Source organism: Aulonocara sp. 'chitande type north' Nkhata Bay, linkage group LG3 (assembly GCF_057382095.1).
Source record: "Aulonocara sp. 'chitande type north' Nkhata Bay isolate Kocher_YH1m ecotype deep benthic linkage group LG3, A_spYH_male_GT1.1, whole genome shotgun sequence".
NCBI classification, from domain to species: Eukaryota; Metazoa; Chordata; class Actinopteri; order Cichliformes; family Cichlidae; genus Aulonocara; species Aulonocara sp. 'chitande type north' Nkhata Bay.
This window is the reverse complement of record NC_141346.1, coordinates 41,726,890-41,748,176: the sequence shown is the minus strand read 5'-3', so window position 1 is coordinate 41,748,176 and position 21,287 is coordinate 41,726,890. Positions and strand designations below refer to the sequence as shown.

At 41.4% G+C, this 21,287-nt stretch overlaps 1 protein-coding gene across 2 annotated transcripts in view; it reads left to right on the top strand.

Moving 5' to 3' along the window:
• arap2 (ArfGAP with RhoGAP domain, ankyrin repeat and PH domain 2) overlaps window positions 1–21,287 on the top strand; it is a 169,763-nt gene that overhangs the window by 10,459 nt on the left and 138,017 nt on the right. For both annotated transcript variants that reach the window (XM_086281238.1, XM_086281236.1), the window contains exons 4-8: window positions 4,888–4,964; window positions 5,284–5,348; window positions 6,844–7,209; window positions 7,983–8,052; window positions 16,934–17,054. In XM_086281238.1, coding sequence (XP_086137364.1) covers window positions 4,888–4,964; window positions 5,284–5,348; window positions 6,844–7,209; window positions 7,983–8,052; window positions 16,934–17,054 — 699 coding nt within the window. The remainder of the gene's footprint in view (window positions 1–4,887; window positions 4,965–5,283; window positions 5,349–6,843; window positions 7,210–7,982; window positions 8,053–16,933; window positions 17,055–21,287) is intronic.

Genomic DNA, 21,287 nt, shown 5'->3' with positions numbered 1-21,287 from the left:
CCTGTTTACTGAGAATCCGTGTTTGGGATTTGTGGCACTAACAGAAGAGTGTATGAATTTTCCTTTGTACAAAACTGTGAGATTGGGCTGTCACAGTGTGAACCTGCTGACTCGCAATATGAAGACTGCAGTTTCTGTGTGTTCAACCGTAAATGAGAACAATGTCTTGAAGTGTAATTAAAAGCTACGTTGTGACACCTGCAAAATGCTGTCCTTTAAATTAAAATCTTTACTTATAAACACAGTTAAACCGTCTTGCACTGCAGCAGAAGAGGAAATGAATCATGCAATTTACAAGCTGATTCTCAAAATTAAAATATGCATTTCGAAAGCCACAATTTCTCAGTTTCAGCAAGTGGAAGCCACATTTCATTAAAGTAAAACTAGTATTATTGCGTTTTACTTTAAATTAAATTTAGGAGTTTTTTCCATAAATTTAATATGAGAATTTTCATGTAGTTTTTCCTAAATATATAATTTAAGAATGTGTATTTTTAATTCATCCAGAAAACCTGTATTATTTATGTGTATTTGTCATTTATAACAAGTCAAACAGGGAAACAGCTGACCTGCTAGACAAACAACCAAAACTACAAAGGTTAATACCCTGTACTGAAACAGTGGCCACATTGATGCACTACTGTAAGTGCTGGACATGTATATGCATCCATTTGCCTCCAGAACCTGCTTTGTGGCACAGACTCAACAGGGTGCTAGAAACATTTCTCTGAGATTTTGGTTCATGCTACCCTGATAGTGTCACACAGTTGCCACAGATTTGTCAGCTACACATCCATGATGGGAATATCCCGTTCCACCACATCCCAAAGGTGCTCTATTGGATTGAGAACTGGCTGTTCTCAAATGGCCTCCACTCACTGATTGAGTGATGGTCACTGTCAAGAGATGATTTGAACTTTGAGACATAGCGTGTAATGCTACTGGAAACAGCCATTGGAAGATGGGTACCCTCCAATCAGCAGCAATACTCAGGAGTTTAAGTTACTGTTGCCTTTCTGTTGGCTTGAAGCAGTCTGACTGTTCTTAACTTACCTTCCCCTAACAAGGCACTAGATACTTTCTCTATTTTGGACTATTCTCTGTAAACCCTCGAGTGAACATGGGTGATATAGCCTCAAGCTTATAGTTCAAGAAAACTCAGAATAACAGTGGTATTTACTTCTAAGTGTAAGTAAATAAAGGAGATTTTTCATCCTTTTCCATCAAGCTCCTGTCAATGATGGCACACTTCTTAATTTGACGTTTTAAACCTATTGAAACAAGGTGCCAACAGCAGCAACGTTATAGTACAGTGGTAATGACCCTGTTTTAGAAAACATTCTGTATATTTTGGATAGTAATTTGGGGGTTTTAAGAGTAAGAAATTGAACCACACTTGGTGGTGTTTGTAGTTCAACTTGACCCGGTTTAAATTTCTTTTTTACTATGGATTTAATTTGTTGATATTCTAAAAATCTTTTGTTGTTGATCCCATATTGTGTAACTAGTCCGTCAAATGAAATAAATTCTGTTCCTTCTAGTATATGTTCTAAATATTTGATTCCTTTACCACTCCAATCTGAAAAGTTTATCATATCATTGTTTTGTAATATGTCAGGGTTGTTCCAGATAGGTGTACGTTTGCATGGGATTAATGAAGACTCCATCAATTTTAGAAACTCCCACCATGCTGTCAGAGAAGAGCTGATGTTGATGCTTTTAAAGCATTCATGTCGTTGGATGTTTGAGCTGATAAATGGTAGATCTGAAAAAAAAAAAAAAAAAACCAGTGGTAATGACCCAGCATAAGTTAGACATAAGCACAAAAGCAGCCTAGGCAGATTTTAATTTAGTGTAAGAATATCTAAAGTAAGTTGGCATAGTAATTCATTAGCAGCTGCACAACATTTTCACATAATGAAACATAAATATGTTTTCTGCCTGGGATGTTGAGCCTTGGGTCAAGTTTTTTGACCAGCTGCTTAAAGACCATTTGCGCTTTCTGTCATATGGCGTGCAGCTAGCAAGGTTATGTGATTGGATTACATTTGGGTCGCACATCAGCTGCATCACCAGTATCTCCTCCTTCACAGCCCGGATTTACTCGACTGTGTGTCTTTACCTCAAGTGGTGAAACGTGTTAGTTGTTTCAAAGCAAAAGCGGTTTTCTTTCATATTTTGAAGAGTATTGTGCTTTGTCGTAAGATACAGTGTTGCCAACTCCTCAGTAAGGAAAATCGCTATTAGTTATCCTAAAAGTCGCTAGAAGTCGCTAAATGACGTCATCGCCTAATTTGCATAATTGGTCATGCTAATCTAATTATAACCTATGTTGTTGGAGAGAGAAATAACATCGTGGAAGAGACATAAAGTGAGTAAAAAACGTCCTTAATGCATTTAGAGTTTATTTAGAACTACAAATTAAATTTCTTTTAGCAATTATTGTTTTTTTTTGTCACAATTCCAACCCTGCTCCTTTACCCGGGCTTGGACCGGCAAAAGTGACCCGAAATTGGCACTCTGGTGGAGTTACTTTGTGTGTGTGTGTGTGTTTATAAGTAGTTTTAAACCTTGTGATCCACAAAACAGCATAAGAGTTGTTGTGGCTATTTTTGTTGAATGTTTATAAAATGCAATTTGTATTCATTTTTGTTTTTTCTTTAAAGGTGTAAGAATATACTGACCTAGTTTTGTTATGTAAATTTGTAATTAATTTTATTGGAGAAGCTTTTGGAAAGTGATTGGTTTATTAGCTTATGGACCCTCCAATTAATCAAGAGATTAAGAGCACCCTGGATGGGTGTGGTAAAGAGGTTTTTTGTTTTTTGTTTGCCAAATGTCAGATGGGAAGACGGGAGGGTTAGAAAATGATTTTTTGACCACTTTTGTAGTTGTTAAAGCAAATTAAGTTAACTTTAGTTTAATTTTAAGTTTTAAGAACAAACGTTCTAAAACAAACCTCCCGTTGCCACCCACGGCCTTTTCTTGGACTTTTTTGGTGTTTGGAACGTAAAAGGCCACGACAAGAGTAAAAGAGTAAAAGAAGAACTGACTGGGTTACAGCACCCGCTGCTTGTTGAGAGTAAAAGCGATACGGGCTTTCACGTCTTTTTTTAGCGACAAGGGGTCTGAAAACTCGCTAAATATAGCGACAAAGTCGCTAAGTTGGCAACACTGGGAAGATATTCAAGTAGCTTCCTCTGTATATTTTTGGAGGCAGACACACCCACGCTTTTCTCATAAATGCCCACACTACGTAATGTAAATGCAATGTAAATGCATCGCAAAAATATTGCTATTTTATTTAAATTTACATTGGTATTATTGTGAATGATATGATATGGTACAGCGCAACACTAGATTCCCACCTTCAAAGTAGTGTAAATCACCTTGCTTCACTGTAGTTAGCTGTTTAGCACGCAGTTGAACAGCTGAAGTAACTCTAGCTAATAAGGTTAGCTAATATTGTTAGCTTGTTAGCATGCTAACATTTTCTAAACGGCACTAAATAAAGGCCTCTCTAGTTAATCTTATTGTAGATTACTTTGTAAATTAATCTTTTCTTGTACAGAATTAGAAATAAACTTTTACAGTAAAAAAAAAGATTTAAATGTTAGCTAGTAAAGCAGTGCTGTAGAGTTTCATGCTTTAAACACTGCTAACTTTAGGGAAGCAGTGCACCAAATAAACTGTTTGTTGACTAATTTGAATTCATGCAGTTTCAGTTCCGTGTCCTCCCTGCTCAGCAATGAGGTGTCACAAACAAGTAATAACAAAGTAACCCATAACACCCCAACGTAAAGACAGGAGAAACAAAATAATCTCCACGCTAACACCAAGCTGTTGGTTGCATCTAAATCGTTTCCCAGATTGCGACTTGACAGTCTGCTCATGAGCAGATAAAGAAGCAGAGAAACAAATGCAGAAGCTGGCAACCGATCCAGCGAGGGAAGAGTAGAGGGAATCAGACAGGAATTGAATACAGCGGCATCTGACGGCCCTCTGAGAGACCCATGAGTGGCCTGAAGGTCGGCTGATGGATGATGATTGATGGTCGCTATCTGCGCACCAAGCCTCTCTGTGGAGAAGGCGACTTTGTTGGAGTGGATTCTGTCATCAAGTAAATTGACCTCTTCATAAAGCTTACCGTGCCCTCTGTGTACTTCGGTAATGGGCTGCATTGTTTGGAAGTGTGTGTCTGTAAGGATTTCAAAAGTAGTACATTCATGTCCGTAGGAGTGCGAGTGTCTACGTAAATGGCTGTAGATCCTTTTAATGTCTGTGTTTGTCTCGAGGCGTCTTTACATGTCCGAGGGTGTTTCAATCTTTGTACGCCACTGTCAGCGCGCATATCTGCTCCTCCACCCGTGTCTGTGTGTGTCCAGCCCTGTGGTGGCGTCTTCTGGCCCTCACAATCCTCAGGAGAGGGCGGCGTCATTTTTCACAGTGACAGGCAGCAGCCCACGCAGGGTGGCCCGGGGTCTCCAGACTAATAGCGTCTGGCCGGAGTCTCTACGCTCTTCTTCTTCATCTTTGCTTCCACCGACCACGGTCCCTGCAGGAGCCCAGACAGAGAAATGTCTTGGCAGCGAGGACCGCACTTTCATTTTGTGTGTTAGGATGAGGGCCGAGGCAGAAACACAGGCATGCTGAAGCGAAATTTAATTGGTGTATTTGCTTGCACGGATCAATCGTTGACACGTTTGCTCAGATCAGTGAGTTAGTCTAATCAAAGGACACTATAACATCTGAGTGATTAAAAATTGAACTGGAACAATCCAGTTAAGCTTTCTACTTTCAAGCACCACGTTTAGGCTTTCACACTGTGTTTTGCAAGTGTCAGTGCCGTGACAAACCACCATCGTGTTGTCTCTGTGTCCTTTTTAGCTCCACTTCAAAGAACCCTGACGCCTATTGCTCCCTACGGTGAAATATTCCTGTTCAACACCCCCAAAAGTGCTCCGGTAAGACAGCGTACACTCCCACTACTGGACAGTGAGTAGCAGCTCGCCAAAGAGGAACAGACATTTCTCAGATCTTCGACGCTATCTTCGGTGTTTCGGCTGCAGTCCGCACACTCAACTTCCCTCTCAGTGTTAATGCTGTCACTGTAGACACACAGAGTGTAAAATGTGCTCGTTTCAGCTTGCCCCCTGAGGTTAATAGAAATGTCACCTCGCTGCTAAAGTTAACATAGTTTAGTGCACCGAGACAATAACTGTGTCTGACTGAAAGATGGACACCTCCTTTTCATCTGATGCTAATCTCTGCTGTGTTCTCTAGGACCAAGGTGCTAAAGAAGAGCCCCACAAGGGTTTAAAGGACAAGATAAAACGGAGGAAACAGAGGTATAGTATGCTCACGTAATGCTGCTCCAGCCCACTCTGGATATACACACAAAGAAATCCAGATATTTGAATGAAGACTGGGATTCATACACTGCAGATTTTGTTGTATAATGGCATGTAAAGTGCTGATAACAGTATGTGGCCACTTTGCATGAGAAAAAATAACTATTGTGATTAGCTACACTAGAAATATTTAATATATATGTCCTTCCTCAGATTTGTGAGAATGGGCCTTCTTAAAGAGGCAGAACACCGAAATATCAATTTCTTTCTTCTTCTTTTCCTTCTTGCTGCCATCCTATTTAGGCTGCCTTAAGTTTGCAGGTATTGGCTGCAGAGATCTCTCTTCTCCTGAATGTAATGAAACCAGATTGCACTTGCCTTGTGCTGCTGAAAGTGCCCCTCCCAGGTTTTACTGCAGCAGTGTTTACAGAAAGCAATTTCATGTAGGAACCGTTTTCTTTATAGCCAAGCTACATTCACCAAGCAAACGAAGCATGCAGCCTAGCTAACTTTGCAGCTCAGTTCCGGAGAACACCATTATTCCAGTACTCCTGCTAGAAACACGTGCCTCTTGTCACACTTCAGTGCACGCTTCCCTCTGCCCAGTGACACGGTCGGTTCAATAGAAAGGAAACAGTTCCCACATGAAACTGCTCACTACTTGATTGTGTGTAAGTGAAGGCAGCCGTCTCTTTAGTGACGACAGAACCGAGGAACTCGTACAGTCTACATAGATAAATATAAATACTTCAGGAGGCAATTAGCCTAGCTTACTTTTGTGCTGTATGGTTTTTTCTGTTTCTTATGCTGATTCAAACAGTTTAAGAATCAGTTAGCTGAATGACATAAGCAAATAATTAACAAGTTAGTAATTCCTGTCAAAATCTGCTTCAAAACAACATTTTTGATGTCAATGAAATGAGGGTATTCCAAAAATGTCATGTCAGTCACATTGTTCTCAGATTAAGAAGCCCCGCCCACCCTCTATTCCAAACTTGGTTTTAGTAGATGAGCCAATCAGGAGAAAGTGAAGGCTTAACAAAAAGTAGCTGAACAATGGCTGCACCAAGGCCTCAGAATAATATAATTCAAAATTATTTTAAGCTGTAGATCATGAAAAGCTACTCTAATAGAGGCAACCATTCATCGCGGATGGCCGCCCCTTCCTAAGCCTGGTTCTGCTGAAGGTTTCATCATGTTAAAGGAGAGTTTTTCCTTCCCACGGTCGCCTGTGCTTGCTCACAGACAGTTATCTGATTGTTGGACTTTTCTTTGTATTATTGTAGAGTCTTTACCATAAAATATAAAGCACCTTGAGGCAGGTGTCATTGTGATTTGACCATAAATAAAACTGAACTGAACTGAAACCTGGAAATAAGCACAATTGGGTCCTTTTAGCAAATCAGCATTTTTCTCTTAACATGTGATGCATACACAAGGTAATTCCTGATTAACTGCTAATGCCATCTAACTATTGATGTCCTCTGTGCAGAAAAAAGACACCACTGAAGAAAGAGTCCAAAGAAAAAATGTCTCCACCAGCTCCAGCTATTCCAGACCCTTACGGGGACGACTACTCCACAGTGGACGAGTGTGCTGCCGTTTTTCCGCAGGCATGTGTGGACCAAAGTTTTTCCAAGACCCCTGACCCCGCTGCTGCTGTCGGTCCAGCTGCCTCCGGCTCTAATAATAAATCCTTGATCATGGTGAATTGTGACCTCTACTCACAAGCTGCAGACTCTGTGGGGGCTGCAGAGAAAAGTGGACTGCCTGATATTTCTCCATATGCATGCTTCTATGGAGTCCCCAAACGGCAGGTGCTCAAAGTGGGTTGGCTGGACAAGCTGTCACCTCAAGGGTAGGTTACACTGCTTCATACTAGTATTTAGAGGTAGCTCTACATGCATGAAGGTCAATTTTTCTGCAGCTCCACTCTGCCTGGAGGATATTTATATCCTCTTAAGATCAGTGCAGGTTTAGTGTATATACTGTTTTTTTACACCTCTGAATCCCAACATGCATCTCAAATGGCCAGAAAACTGTTCTCTAATAAATTTTGCACTCTCTGCTTCCCCGTGTGTCTTCTATCTCGGATGATTGCTTAAAACTGATAAATGGTATTGGATACAGAAGCAGATCTATCTTTAATGCAAGGCACTATCGAAAGGAAAAAAAAAAGAAGATGGGAGATAACTTCGTAGCATTGAGATGCACGATATGTCTTATTTCAGTTCGTTCAGCTTTCCTGTCAAAAACTACATTTTCTTTTCCCCGTGTCTCCCTCGGTGCTGCACGTTCCACTGTTGCTTGAAGCCACAGCTATCAGTCATTTGCTTCCTTTTTATATTCTCCTTCCTCACCTGATTAGCATAACTTTGGCAAACTGCCCTTGGGCTGTTGAATATTCAAATTGGAAGTGGCCATTTGTTTTGATTATGCTAATTGACAGCTGTTGAAACAACTCTTGACATTAATGAAACAATGACACTCTTGATGAAATATGAGTACCTGTACAGAGCGGATCACTGACTCGCTGTCCTGAGATTTGGGGATTTCGCTTGATTTCTTTTTTTGGTTAATTACTTTGTGAGTGTATCAAACACATTTCTGCTTCTCTTTTTTTGTGTGCAGAAAATGTGTTTTTCAGAGGAGGTGGGTGAGATTTGATGGTGAGAGTTTGACCTACTACAACAACGACAAGGTAGGTAATGGGGGGAAATACGGCCTTAAACGTCTTGCTTTGCCAAACTTTTGTCTTCCTTGTGTCCTGCTGACACATCCTCCACTGTCACACTGGCAAAGTCTGCTTCATTCCTCTGTGCTGCGAGCAGCTGAGCCAAGTTCCTAAGTGTTCCCTTCGTTCTCTCATTGTCATCATTATTAGCTTGGCAGAGTAAAGAATGGGGGCAAGGACAGAGCGACATTACACCACGCATGATGGACCAGCACTCTCTGTGCCCACCCAGCCATACAGTAAAGTACATTGATGTTGGCACCTGACCAGTTCTCTGGGAAAGAAAGATGGAGAGGGAAAGCCTTCCTCAGCATTTCTCTGTCCCTTTCTCTTCTCTCTCTCTCTCTCTCTCTCTCTCTCTCTCTCTCTCTCTCTCTCTCTTTCGTTTTATTCTCCCTACATTTTAAATTTCGCTTAGTATTGCCTAACTCATCTTCAGACGAAGAGAGAACTGCGTCAGGGTTGGGTGAGAGTTGTAAAAGATACTACAGAGGCTGCCAACATACATGCAAGCACTGGTTTTCTTCAGCATTCAGTCACTTAAAACATTGACTGAATGCTGAATCATTTAATAGTTTTGATAAAATGCAACAGTGAATCAAACAATTTTTCCATCGACCTCCAATAATTTCTAAATGATACAAGTTCTGTGAACTGGCAGACTGAAGACCGTATTTATTGTCGCCGTTATGCTACATCTGTGAGGTAAGCAGGCTTGTCAATGGGTAGTGATGTGTCATATCTATGTCAGAACCATTTCCATCTTACCTTTTTTAGGAAATACAAGGAGATTTTCAAAGTAAGACATGTCTGAATTTAGATTAAGTAAAGAGTTAAACAAAATGTGGAAATATGACCGAGCTATAGATGGTAATGGTTAAAACAATTTTGAGTTTGAGAGAAGCTTAATTATAGTAGTACTGAAATCACGTCAGTTCCAAATTGGAATCTAATCAACCGAAACCCATTTATTATTCCACATATAACTTTCTTACTTTGTGTTGGGGTGTGTAACCTTGATGTGTCCTCAGCCACTCAATACAATATTGAAAAGTCTAAAGCACGGGTTGTGGAGTGCCGCATCAATGAGCTGAACTTAGTTATGCGCAATATTAATTTTAACTCCTTCAAAGCTTATTGATGCGGCCCTCCACAACAGTCCCAGTTTCTCATGTGTCCCCTTGGGAAACTTGATTGCCTACCTCTGGTCTAGAGGATGAATCAGAAGAGAAAACAACAAATGTATTTAAAACATAAAAACAGTATCAGTTTTTTCATTCGAGGGGTTGCAAAGCGGCTTTCAGACATCCAGCAACTGTAAGCAAGGTAGAGAAGCTTAAATGTCATGCTCTGTATTGAAGTTTCAAATACACATAGAAGCGTATTGGGTGATGTGGAAATGCATTGAAATGAGCTGATCTGCAATGCTTTAAATAAGCTTGAATTTTGTAACAATGCTAGAATTTTAAGCTCGATACTGATACTCAGTGTGTTGTGTGCTGTTTTTGATGTCATAAGGGAAATAAATGACACAAAAAAATCAAGACAAATTCCACAAAAATATTGTTTTATTATTAGCCATAGCTGCTAACTTTTAATGCTAATTTAGTTGACAGTTAATGTTGGCTTTGAGTAATAGCTAATAATTTAACAGCTAACATTAATGTGTTTGTTTACTAGATCAATATTTATGATAGCTGCTTTAAAGTTGTTAAAATGGGAGCTTTAGTGACTTCCAAATTCATCATAAAATGTTGTTTAGTTTTCTGAATATCCACTGCTGTTCATGTGTTCAGCTTCTAGTGGAGGGAGGGGCCGTGTGCCTGTCTGTCTACAGCGGTGCTGTGTGAAGTTCTGAGCCAACTGTTTATTAATCTGAGAAGTGATTTCCCGAACTAAGTGTGAACTTAAAAAAGGGAAGTATTCCTACATAAAGCTAAAACTGTTCGCTATCAAAGTATAACATCCTCCCAAATCTCTATGCAAAATCTACATGCTCGCTTGTACCACAGTCAAGAAACTGTTATTGAGATTAAATATTTTCTGCATTCAGAAATTTTTTTTGTTGCAGTACATTGGATATGATTAAACACACACATCAGTTTGGGAACCTGGGAGCTGACTGATAGTGGAGCCTGATGGGAAAGGCAAACATTAAATCATGTATAGAAGGAGTTGTTGGATACATGGTTAGAGTATGTGGAATTTAGCACAGTCAAACTTTTTATTATGCAAGTCTTTTAGTTTCAAGTCTGACATAATGTGCTTTGCCATTATGCTCTCACTAATGACCACTGGATGTGTTTTGCAGTAGGAACAGGCACATTTACTGCGTGTGTGTGGATGTGTGTTTGAGCAGTGACCCCATATCCTCCTCCTAGGGCCAACTTGTTTTCGCTGCAGCAGCATTGCACAACATCACAATCAATGATGTGGGACCTGTCTGATGCCTGCTCGTTAATCACTTACTAATTATAGCTCTCCATGCTCTCTCGCTCCCTTTGCCTCTCTCTCTCTTTTTCCCCTCGTTTTCCCATTCCAATGCATATGTCGCTTTATTTATCAGGACACGCTCCATCAACAGCAGGGCGGGAATCGGCAGGGAGGCCAACGAGTCAGCACTTTATACTCTGTGTCACTGTCAGTGCAGGGATGACAGTCTCTGGAAAGATGAAAGTTTGCTTTAATGTGTGTGTGTGTGTGTGTGTGTGTGTGTGTGTGTGTGTGTGTGTGTGTGTGTGTGTGTGTGTGTGTGTGTGTGTGTGTGTGTGTGTGAGCGAGCATTGTTGTTTAGACTTTTAAAAGTATAAAAAGACTTCTAAAGTCCTGCCAGTGTGACTCTCCCCTGTGAGACAGTAGAAGACTTCATCATGTTTTGGGTGAATGGAAAGGTTGAGTACAATGTCTCTGTCATCCTTGCTTTGTGCGGCCAGCTGAGGCTGCACCACCCAGCATACCACCCACTGCCACCTCCAGAGGGTTAGCGCGGGGGTAGAAGAACATTAAAAGGAAGTCTCTCAGCACTGGTTTATGTCAGAAACTGAACTATGAGTTGGTGGCTTTCTTTCCCTCGCTGTGCTGAGACGTGTATTCTTGTGACTACAAAAAAAAAATGCTGTACTCCTCAAGCTACATAACCTTTTTGTTGTCTTCCTGATGTGGGGGTTCACAGCTCATCTCAGAGGAGTTGTACTCATTACAAGATTATGCCAGTCAGAGAGATCTGAGGCAAGAGTAAATACAAGAACAAAAATAAGCAATTTTGAGAACTATTTTCAAAGGAAAGCGATTTAAGCATGCTAGGCACCAGTTAGAGATCATTTGCAGGCTAAATTAACCTATAAACATTAAGTTAAAGCAAGAAATAAAGTTAAGCTAGACTTGGTTTACATTGAATTTTTAGGCTCATATTAGTCAGTGAAATTGTGTCTAATTAGGTAAAACTTAATATACAGCAATATAGTCAGTAGCTTAGTGATGCTAACAGTGCTAACATGTTTACCGTGCTAATCAAATATTGACTAGATTATGTGACATTATGCTAATTAAACAAGCTGAAACATTACATTCTTTCTATTATGAATTAAACATGTCCTTCATGAGCAGTAAAAAGTGTTTGAATACTACTAGTATTTTGTGGTGGTTAATTGCAGCTAATGCTACAAAGCTACACTGCTAACTGACCAAGTATCTCACTGGTCTCCAGGCCTGTGTCACGCAAGCCTAGATGCCAGTTGACAATACTCTGGCAACTACCGGTTGTTTGGGGGGGAAATAATGTGTATTTCCCTACGAGTTGGTGAATGAATGCTTGGTGCTCGGTGAAATTGCTCACAAAGCGGAAAACGTTGCAGCTGCAGCAGTTGCTCATCGGTTACGTGGAGGAGCCAGCCTTCTTTGCAAACACACACTAACCACTAGCCAAGTGACAGTGAAACAGAGAAGTGTGAAACAAACTAGACACAGAGATAATTCACTTTCAAAGTAATGTTGACTGAAGCAGTAGAACACAACTTTTACTTTAAACAATCTCACTTACAGTTTGTCATATTTTTTTCACATTCTACTCACAATATTACCAAAGCAAGGAGGTTCAATCTGACCTAGCCATCACAAGCAGCCCCTTGCTAACTGGTTGGAGACTATACAGTTTTTGCTGATAAGTCTTTAGGCCTGTGTCTCTGAAGCCTTAGCAAATGATAATGTCTATAAAAGATTTAAACCTGGAGCATTGGGTAATGAAACAAAAAATATTATTTTATTGCATTTGTAACTGTGTGAGTCAAAGTTGCTTATAAAACCATCAGACAAATCTTCTTTCTTTGGTTTAAATGAAAACGGTTTGCCCTTTTGAGTCATATCTTAAAAGACACAAGCAAAAAACAGACTTCTGCAGTCTGCGCTGAGCTTCAGTTTGGACTCTTAGATCGAGTCAATACTGATATGAGTATGTTTTTCTTTCTTTATCACGTTCTGTCTCTAGCATTCGTACACAAAAACAAAAATGCCTACACGCTAAAACATTCCCATGCTTGTTCTCTTTGCCAAACTTTCCAACACCCAAAAATCTCTTTTTTTTGTAGCTGAAAACCCCCCTGGGATCTGTCAGCACCAGACAGAACTAATCGCACTTAATCTCAGTCGCAACTTGAAGGTCTCTGGCCACGATGATGTCATCATAGGGGTAACGGAGGTGGCGTGGGAGAGTAGCGAGATTCGCAGTCTCACTTCTCTCTCTGTGCAGCATTGTATCCAATCTGTCTGATCAATCACGCCTTTCGCCTGATTTCGTCAACAGTGGGATTGACTTGGGAGAAAGCTGCGGGCCTGAGATGTAGTCTCCGGGGTCCCTATATTGGTGTCGTGTGTGTGTGCGTGCATGAAGACAGTCCAAAGCCTTGCTTCGGGGTAGTGAGAGGAGGAAGTGGAGGAGGATGGCTGCGAGGGATGAAGAGATGAGAGGCTGGGGTGGGGGATGAAGCTGGATAGAAGGCCAAAGGGGAGATGAGGTTTTAGGACAGGGGATCAGTCTTTCAGTGTGTCTATCTGTCTGTCTGCGTGTTAGTCAGTCTGATGTGGAAAAGCTCCCTTGCAAGCCTGAAAGCTTCTCTACTTACTATCTCCAGTATCATCCTAAGATGCCTGCTCTGATGCTGAGTGTTTCCTTTTTTCACTGTGAGTGTGTGTGTGTGTGTGTATAAATCCTTAAAATGGCTTTTATTTTGACTCCCAGGACCCTGATCAAGTGCCCTAATGCAGTCAAGTTCAATAATTATTAACATACCTTTAGCTGCTCCCATTAATTGCTTTTATGTTTTAACATGTTTATAGTGAAAGCGATCTATTACCTAAATTTCTAGATTTCCTCAGATCTTTCAAGTTTTTTTTTAAATCATCTGTCAGCTTCATGTTTTTATTTTATGATCTGCAAAATAAGCGTTCTGATTCATTTTTCTCACTAGTTTTGTTTTTTAGTCTCAGCTCAGCAGGCAGTGAGCTCTAAGGAAAAAAAAAAATCCAAACCCCAGTGTACACATCCTGCCGGGCACCACATGTCAGACAAAGTTGGTGATTAGCCGATGCCACTCGCTAACGTAGGAAGCATTTGACAAATAAATAGCCTGATATTTTGCTCAGCGGTGGGTGATGGAGGACGCCGAGCGACTTAAATCCATCAAATGGACAAAAACACAGCCTGAAATAAATACCGTTAAACGGATTCTGTCTGTCAGCAGTAGGGAGACGGTGGTATTAGTGTTTGCTGTTTCTATTCACAGTGAGTTCTGCTGTCCCGGAGAGAAGGAGGGGAGGGAAAAACAGCGTAACCTCTAAACTAACACTTGGAAGGGAACCAGACTTTGGTTAAAAATGAGGATTATAATTCAACTCCATTAGGACTTTAAAGTCTAAATCTTTTATTCTGGTCTGATCCTCAGACAACAGATATGAGAGACATGAATGATCTCACAACTTCACTGTTCAGAGTTAGGCATAAATTATTTGGTTTTTACATGTTTAAAAAACAGAAAACACAGACACCATCGACTTCTAAATACTGCAGGCAGCTCGCTGATCGTGGATGCTTTTCCCGGGAGGTGCAATTTTTCCCTCCAGCCAGTTGGTGTCCTCATGCCTCCACTGAAAATCTGAGCGTTTGAGATGCCAGAACCTTAACTCCATGCTGGTGGTAAAACCTCCTCCATCCTTTTTCTTTTCCTTTTTTTTTTTTTAACCCTCCTCCCTGTTTTTTTTCTTTTCTTTTTTCTTTTTCTTCTCTCCACACGGCGCCTCTATTATTGTAGGCTTTAGCTCCATTGCTCTGCCTTAATTGTTTCCTGAAGTTTACCAGGTTGTTTTTGAAAAGAACAGAGAGTTATCCATGCAGGATAGGCAGTTCCACGCACAAAAAAGGAGAGGTAGTACCGACACCGCCCTGCAAAATGACATGGGGTGACAAACCCTATGGAGGACCAAATGAGAGGCCTTCCCTAGGGTTTGTATGGCTAAGAATGAGCAGCTGAAGTTGGAGTGGGGAGAGGTCATAGAGGAGGGGAGGTGAGTGTGGAGGAGATCTTTTGGCAGACGGAGGTGAGTCAGGTGTGTCGGCTATTGGAGAAAGAGTGATAGTTAGGCCTCATTGCTTCCTTGGCAGCCAGTCCTCTCGAGATCAGCCTCAAAAACCTTCACGTGCATGCGGGCGGGCAGCTGCCGCTCCGGCGCATGGCGTCATCTCAACGCCGACCGCCGCTTCCCGTCACATCGCACGTCTCCGCTGACTCTGCTGGGAGAGTATTTACAGATGCACAACTCGCAATTAAACAAGTCTCTCCTGCGTGACCCCAAAACTGGAATTAAAACAATTAATTAACCCATGCCGAGGTATAATTATCCATGCGCAGCCGCCGAGCTAATTCATCCACACGCGCTCTTACTTTCTCCTTTCCTCACCTTCCTTTAACTTCTGGCTAAATTTAGAGAGAGAAAGAGGGAGATATTGGTGTGAAACTCCCGGGGAGAGGAACGCACACGGCTGCCTGTCGGTAATTAGGTTGAGCCACTTCTTGCCATTGTTAACATCCTGCTTTAATATGAGAAGGACCCCTTCTTGACCCTCTTAGGCGTCTTCATTTCTACATGATGTCTCTCTTTTTCCCACGCGCCTCCTCTCCTGTCTTTGTCCTCCCTCTTCTCTGTTTCTTTTTCTTTCTGATCATGGATTTATCCCTTCCCCTCTGTTTTTTTCCCTTCCCCTCCTTACCTCTTTTTTCTGATTGTATCACACAACGCTCTTACCATTTTCTTTCCCTTACTTCTCTCCTTGGCCTTTCACCCAAACCTAATTTATCTCTTTTTTTTCCCCCACCATCCATCCATCCCTCCCACTCAGCCCTACTCTCCTTAACTGACTGTGCCGGCTGGTATATTTTTGGCTGCGTGGTCTCTAGAAATAGGTTTTTGTGGATGGCAAGGTCACTGGTTTAATTAATAATGACAAGAGGGAGTCAAAAGTTCACATCCTTTTTTTTTTTAAATTTCTCATTTTGTCTTCCCCACACCCTCTTCCCTCTTTCATCCATCCATCCATCCTTTCTTCCTTCGCTTACTCGGCACACTCTGCATGTGACTGTGGGATAGAAGCACGGTGAAGCACAGACACAAACTGTTACAGTTTATACACAGGAATCAAAATTCAGGTCAAGAAAACGGGAAAAGGAAAAAAGCTGTCATATGAAGTCATTTGTTGTTTCTGTGTTTTTTTTCCTCCTTATTTTGCAATGATAATGAATTATCAGCATGAATAATGCATTCTCGTGTCTGCCCCCCCCCCCCCCCCTTTTTTTTTAACAGCCATGTCATTTTTCATGCCACTACAAAAGCATAATGTGCTGCCCCCCTCCCCCCACTTCCCTCTATTGCAGGAACGTTATAGTCTGAGATGTTCTTGGACATTTCTGTGTTATATTCTCACATCAGGTTCTGAATACTGATAGTGATGCCGTCTGTCCTTGATTCTTCAGTAGTCATAATATTAACTTTGGAGGTTTTTTCTCCTTTTTTGTCCATTCTATCTCGTTTCCCATTCATGATGACCCAGTACTGTAATTGCCATTGTCGAGGGAGACTGTAAAGAGGGTCACGAAGCCTCCAGTGCAACATCCTCCTTATTTGGATGCCTCCACTAGAGCTGCTGGGGAGGAGGGGGGGTAATGAAACAAAGCACACAACCAAGTCCCGCTTTACCTACTCACTTCCTGTGCTGAATCCCCAGTACACGTGTGCACGTCTCTTTTTAAATTTAAAAGTTTGTTTTCAGCTCGTAGATTTGTTTCACGAACTTCCAGATGACGTCTCGCCACGTGCGCTGGCGTTCTTTAATGTAGCGCAGTTCACTTTTTTTCGTTTGGACGTCGTTTCCTGCTTTTGAAATTCTGCACATTTCAAGTATCCAATTCGAGGTCGGAGGTCGCGTCAATGCAAATTCGTTCCGGCTCTCGGAGCAGCGCTCCTTGTCCGAGAGCGTTTGTGCGATTTATCAAAGTTATTGCTGGACACGGAACAGGGTTGCTTCATTTCTGCAGATAAATCTGACGGCCTACTGATAAGATGTTTCTGTGGTTTCACGAGGACGTCTGTTAGTGCTGTTTGAAATTGAATGTGGTCCTAACAGAGAGTAATACGACTCAGGATTTCACGTCTATTGATACAAACAATGCGCCAGAAAATAATAACTGTGGGCCTACAGATGCAGATAATAGGAATAAGCAGCAGTTGAATAACATTATTAACATGCGTGAAGCGGCGTGTGTGCTTGTGTTTATTCGCTGTGTGTGTGTCCTCCTCTGTTTAGGAGATGTACTCCAAAGGGATGATTCTGGCCAGCGCTATCAGGCAGGTGCGAGGACTGGGCGACAACAAGTTTGAGGTAGTCACCTCCCTGCGGACCTTCATATTCCGAGCTGAGAGAGAAGGTACAACAAGTGCTTCCTTTTCCTCTTTGTTCTGTGGTTTTGCATTCAGCTATGAGCCACACGTGCCGTTCTTTCTGTTTGTCACTCTGACCGGCTGATTCCCCGTCTAGCCTTGTTTTTCCTTCCTCGCTCGCCCCTGTTTCCCCGCCTCTCCCCCCTCCCTTCCTGTTTGTCTCTTTCTTCTCCTACCTCGCCATCTGAATATCTGAATGCCTCCGTGACAATCTTCTGTCTCACCTCCTTTTTCCTCTATTTTCTCTCTCTTCCTTCTCTAACACGCTCTCTCTCTGCAGTTTCTTTCTCCTCATACTCATTTTCAGTTTTATTAGGCTCATTTGTATGACTGTGAATCCTTTTGCAAAGCACCCCTGTGTAAAGAAACGGTTGTATACATTTATTTTCAGTCTTTGAAGACAGATATGAAAGGATCAAGATCCATTTAATGTCTGTGAGTTAGGTACAGCGATGTGGCGTTTAGCCTCGCCTAGCATGAAGATTAACGCAGCGTTCCAGTTGCCTCGCAAGTCGGATGTTGGGACTGGGAGTGACACCACTCCCGAGGTGAGCTTTTTCCAGTGGTAAAATTGGAAAAGCAAGGAAAAATGGGGTTTGTTTTGCTCCTTAGCAACGTAGAGGCATTCATGTGTCACTAGAAAACCAGCACAGTGCTTGGTTTTTGTTTCTTGTGCTTAAAAACATCACTGCTGCCTCTTCATGGACAGAGCACAGTCAGTGCTCTGGATACATCTTATTTAGCAAGTCACAAATACATAACAGTGGCTGTACAAACTGCACGTTGTGCATGTGTGCACTGGATTGGATTGTGAAGTCGGGATTGGTGGGACTGCCTTGACTTGTTCTAGTTGAAAATTCTGACTGGGAACTTGCAAGTGCATAATTTTGGAGACCAAGATCAATATTTAGTGATTTAAAATTCATATATTGCTGGAGACAAATTGATTTCTGTAACATTTGTTATATTGAGTTCTTTACTTACTCATTTAAACTGAGTCTGCTCAGATTAGCTGTCGTGTTTCTGGTGTTCCAAACACGTGTAGCCAACTGGGAAGCTGCAGAGCGCCCCTGGTGGACGAACTTTCTCCTTTGGATTCTTAATTTCTAAACTTCCTAAACTTTCATTTATTGGCCTTTTTGCTAATTCACATATGTTGAGAAAAATAGTAAAATTGGCCAATATATCTGCGCCGCTCGAGTTTACTGTAGCAGAACAGCTGGTCAATGAGGAAGCAAAATTACTTAAGGGGAAACAGGATTCTGCTCTAAATTTATACTTAGTGTTAGTATGTGTAGGCTGATTAGGGCCACGTTTACAACTCGTGATCACTGGGCCACAGAGAGGGAAAATGTCAGCATTGTAGCTGAACTTTAAGTGCAAAAGATGTTGCGTGCCATCTGTGACAACAGATATTGATATATATAGGACCTGCGGCGGGTTGCAAGGTGGCTTGGAGGAAAAAAAAGCAGTTTTATTATTGGCACCTTTTTTGAGATTTTCTATTTGATTGCTTATAAGTGTGTTAAAGTTTCCATGTTAGCGAGTCTGCTGCAGTTGTGCTTCAAGTGATGGAAATGTTATCATCAGAGGGTGACGAGTGTTTCGTGATCGCTTGTACCCGACTGTGGAGACTTTACAATACAGCTACTAGAACTATAGCAGGAGTGACTGCTTGGATGTGGAGTCTCCTGTCTCCGTGTAAACACCACTTTAGAAGGAAATCAGCTGATGTTTTCTGTCACTGACGTAAACCAATCTTTGGGGATTGGGACTTGGTTTGGTTGAGCTACCATTACGCTTGAAAAAGTGTTATTTTCTGTCCAGCTGAATAAATGAAAATTATGATCTACCGATGAGTGTGCATGTGGTTATTAAAGAGGTCAGTATTGCAGGAATTCTGCTTAAATAACATCTTTCCTCCCTCTACTCTTCATCTTACTGTCACACACAAAACGCCGCACGAGTTGTCTCCGCTTATCGTCTTTGAGGTGGAAGCTTTGTCTGTGTCGGCCTTAATGAGAGGGGAAGGAGACACTTTCTGCTCCTCACCTCCCGCCTGCTTGATGGCAGTCTATTAGGCAGCGCAGGTCAGACAGCTCATTCACTAAATGAGGGTCTGTTTCTGGGGTCAGATGCTGGCTGCCCTTTGATTCATGGGAATAAGTTAGATTGCAGAAATCAAGCTCTGCGTGGTTATGGCATTGAGTGGTACAGTGTAAATACGTGAGAGCAGGTAGAGCTGAAAGATCTTAATCGACTGGGTCACCGAGACCTCAGCGCGGGTTTGTGACACGCTGACATCTGAGCCAAGAATAGAAACCTCAATATTTGACTTGCTAATAGTCATTACTGAGGATCACCTTATTGCTCTTGAAGAGCCCTACTGGTCTTTTAATGGCAGCATAATACTGGAGCAGACATTAAGCATCAGGCCTTGCACAAAATCTAACTTTTACTCTGGTATTCTGTCAGTTTAATGGTGACCAAGGCATAGGAATAACAAGTACTACATACAGTTATTCATTAATGGAAACCCGTATTGAAACGTTTAATGGATAATTATTTATGTAAAGAAGCATTTCATTTTAAGTCTGAGCAGAAATTGTAAAAACACCCAGCATTCGTGTGGATCCATGTAAAATGTCAGCTGAAGACGATAAAGGGACTTAATGGGACAGAAATGAACATCTCCCGTTATTTGCTCTTTAACCAAAATGCATACAAATCATTGTGAGGCGTACGTGCAGATAATAAGCGAAGAAGGTCATTCCTTTAGAAAATACGACAGGTTGGGAGGACTTTTGAAAAGCTAAAACCTTTCGATGGTTCCCAAAGTGTTTGTACTTGACACCATTCTTGTCGAGAAGAGCGTCACTTGTGAAGTCTCAGCACTCAAAGCCGTACTAATCAGTGCTTGTATGGAATTAATTAGCACCAAACACTTTTGTAAAATGTTTTACTGTCTCAACTAAGCGTTTTAGCCTCTTTCAGCTAATTGTTTTTTTTTGTCTTGCAGTGTGCGGTTTTCCCGTTCAGCAGCTAAAGAGAAAAAGATTGTGTAGGGATGCAAATGTAGCTTGATTTAGACGCAAAATTGCAAAACTTGATGATGCTGGTTTGTGTTTCTTCATTTTATTTAGGTTTATCCTCATTCTCCAAAATGTACCAGAGGAAACAAAGAAATGTTCATTTTGAAGAATAACCTTTGAATATTAGCCAGTGCAGACCTGATGTAACAAAAAGAGGTAACCATCAGCTACTGCCATGGAGAAAAGTCATTAAGGATGCGGACAGGAACAGACAAGAAGGCTGATTTTGGCCAGTACTGTTTTTTGTTTGATGTATGGGTGCATTTTCAGCAAAGCTGAGCAAAAATAAAGTGAAGTATTAGTGTTTCATTATCACCTTCACAGAACCAAACAAATGTGGGAAAAATATGCAAACTCCCTGGGTAGATGGTAGATTCGAACCCAGGACTTGCTTGCTGTGAGGCTTCAATGCTAACTGCTGCTCTACTGTGTTACCAGAATATTTGATAAGTTAAATACAGCAAAAATGGTTGTATATATGTATCTGATCAGCTGCTTGTTGTGTTTGTGGCCTTTCAAACAGTTGTTGCCAGTTGTGGTGGACAAATTATGAAACATCTAGGCTCATGGTGGAAGTAACTTTTTAAGATTACATCTATGGGCTGTTATAAAGGCAGATACCGAGAGATTGGCAAATATTGACCAATAACATTGAACTGCCGATAACTTCACTCTCTGTTCCCCAGTCAGTTGACCTTAGCGAAATTAGCCACAAAACACGCCACAAAAGACTAAAAGCTTAAAGTGTGTACCGGCTAGCTAGCTAGCTAGCTGGAGAGCTTCTTAGCGTCTCGTCTTAGGGAGAGCTTCTTCGTTACTCTTTGAGGTTGTGGCCCATCAGTTATGTTACATCATCCCATTTTGGTAACAAAGGATTTCAGTTATATTGTGCACAGATGCACAAACGTTTGAGAGCTAAAGCGAAATGTATGGAAGCTCAAACAGGAGATTTTACACTATGCATATACGAGATATGAATAGTTCTGGCTGCTTTGTGGCTTCCACCGAGCAAAGATTTGCATCCAGTCTTTTCATTCAGGATTTTTTTGTTTTTGCTTCACCTCTAGCTCATAAAAAAAAAACAAAAAAACAACTTGCCCTTCAAAAACTTTTTTCATCTTTTCCCCC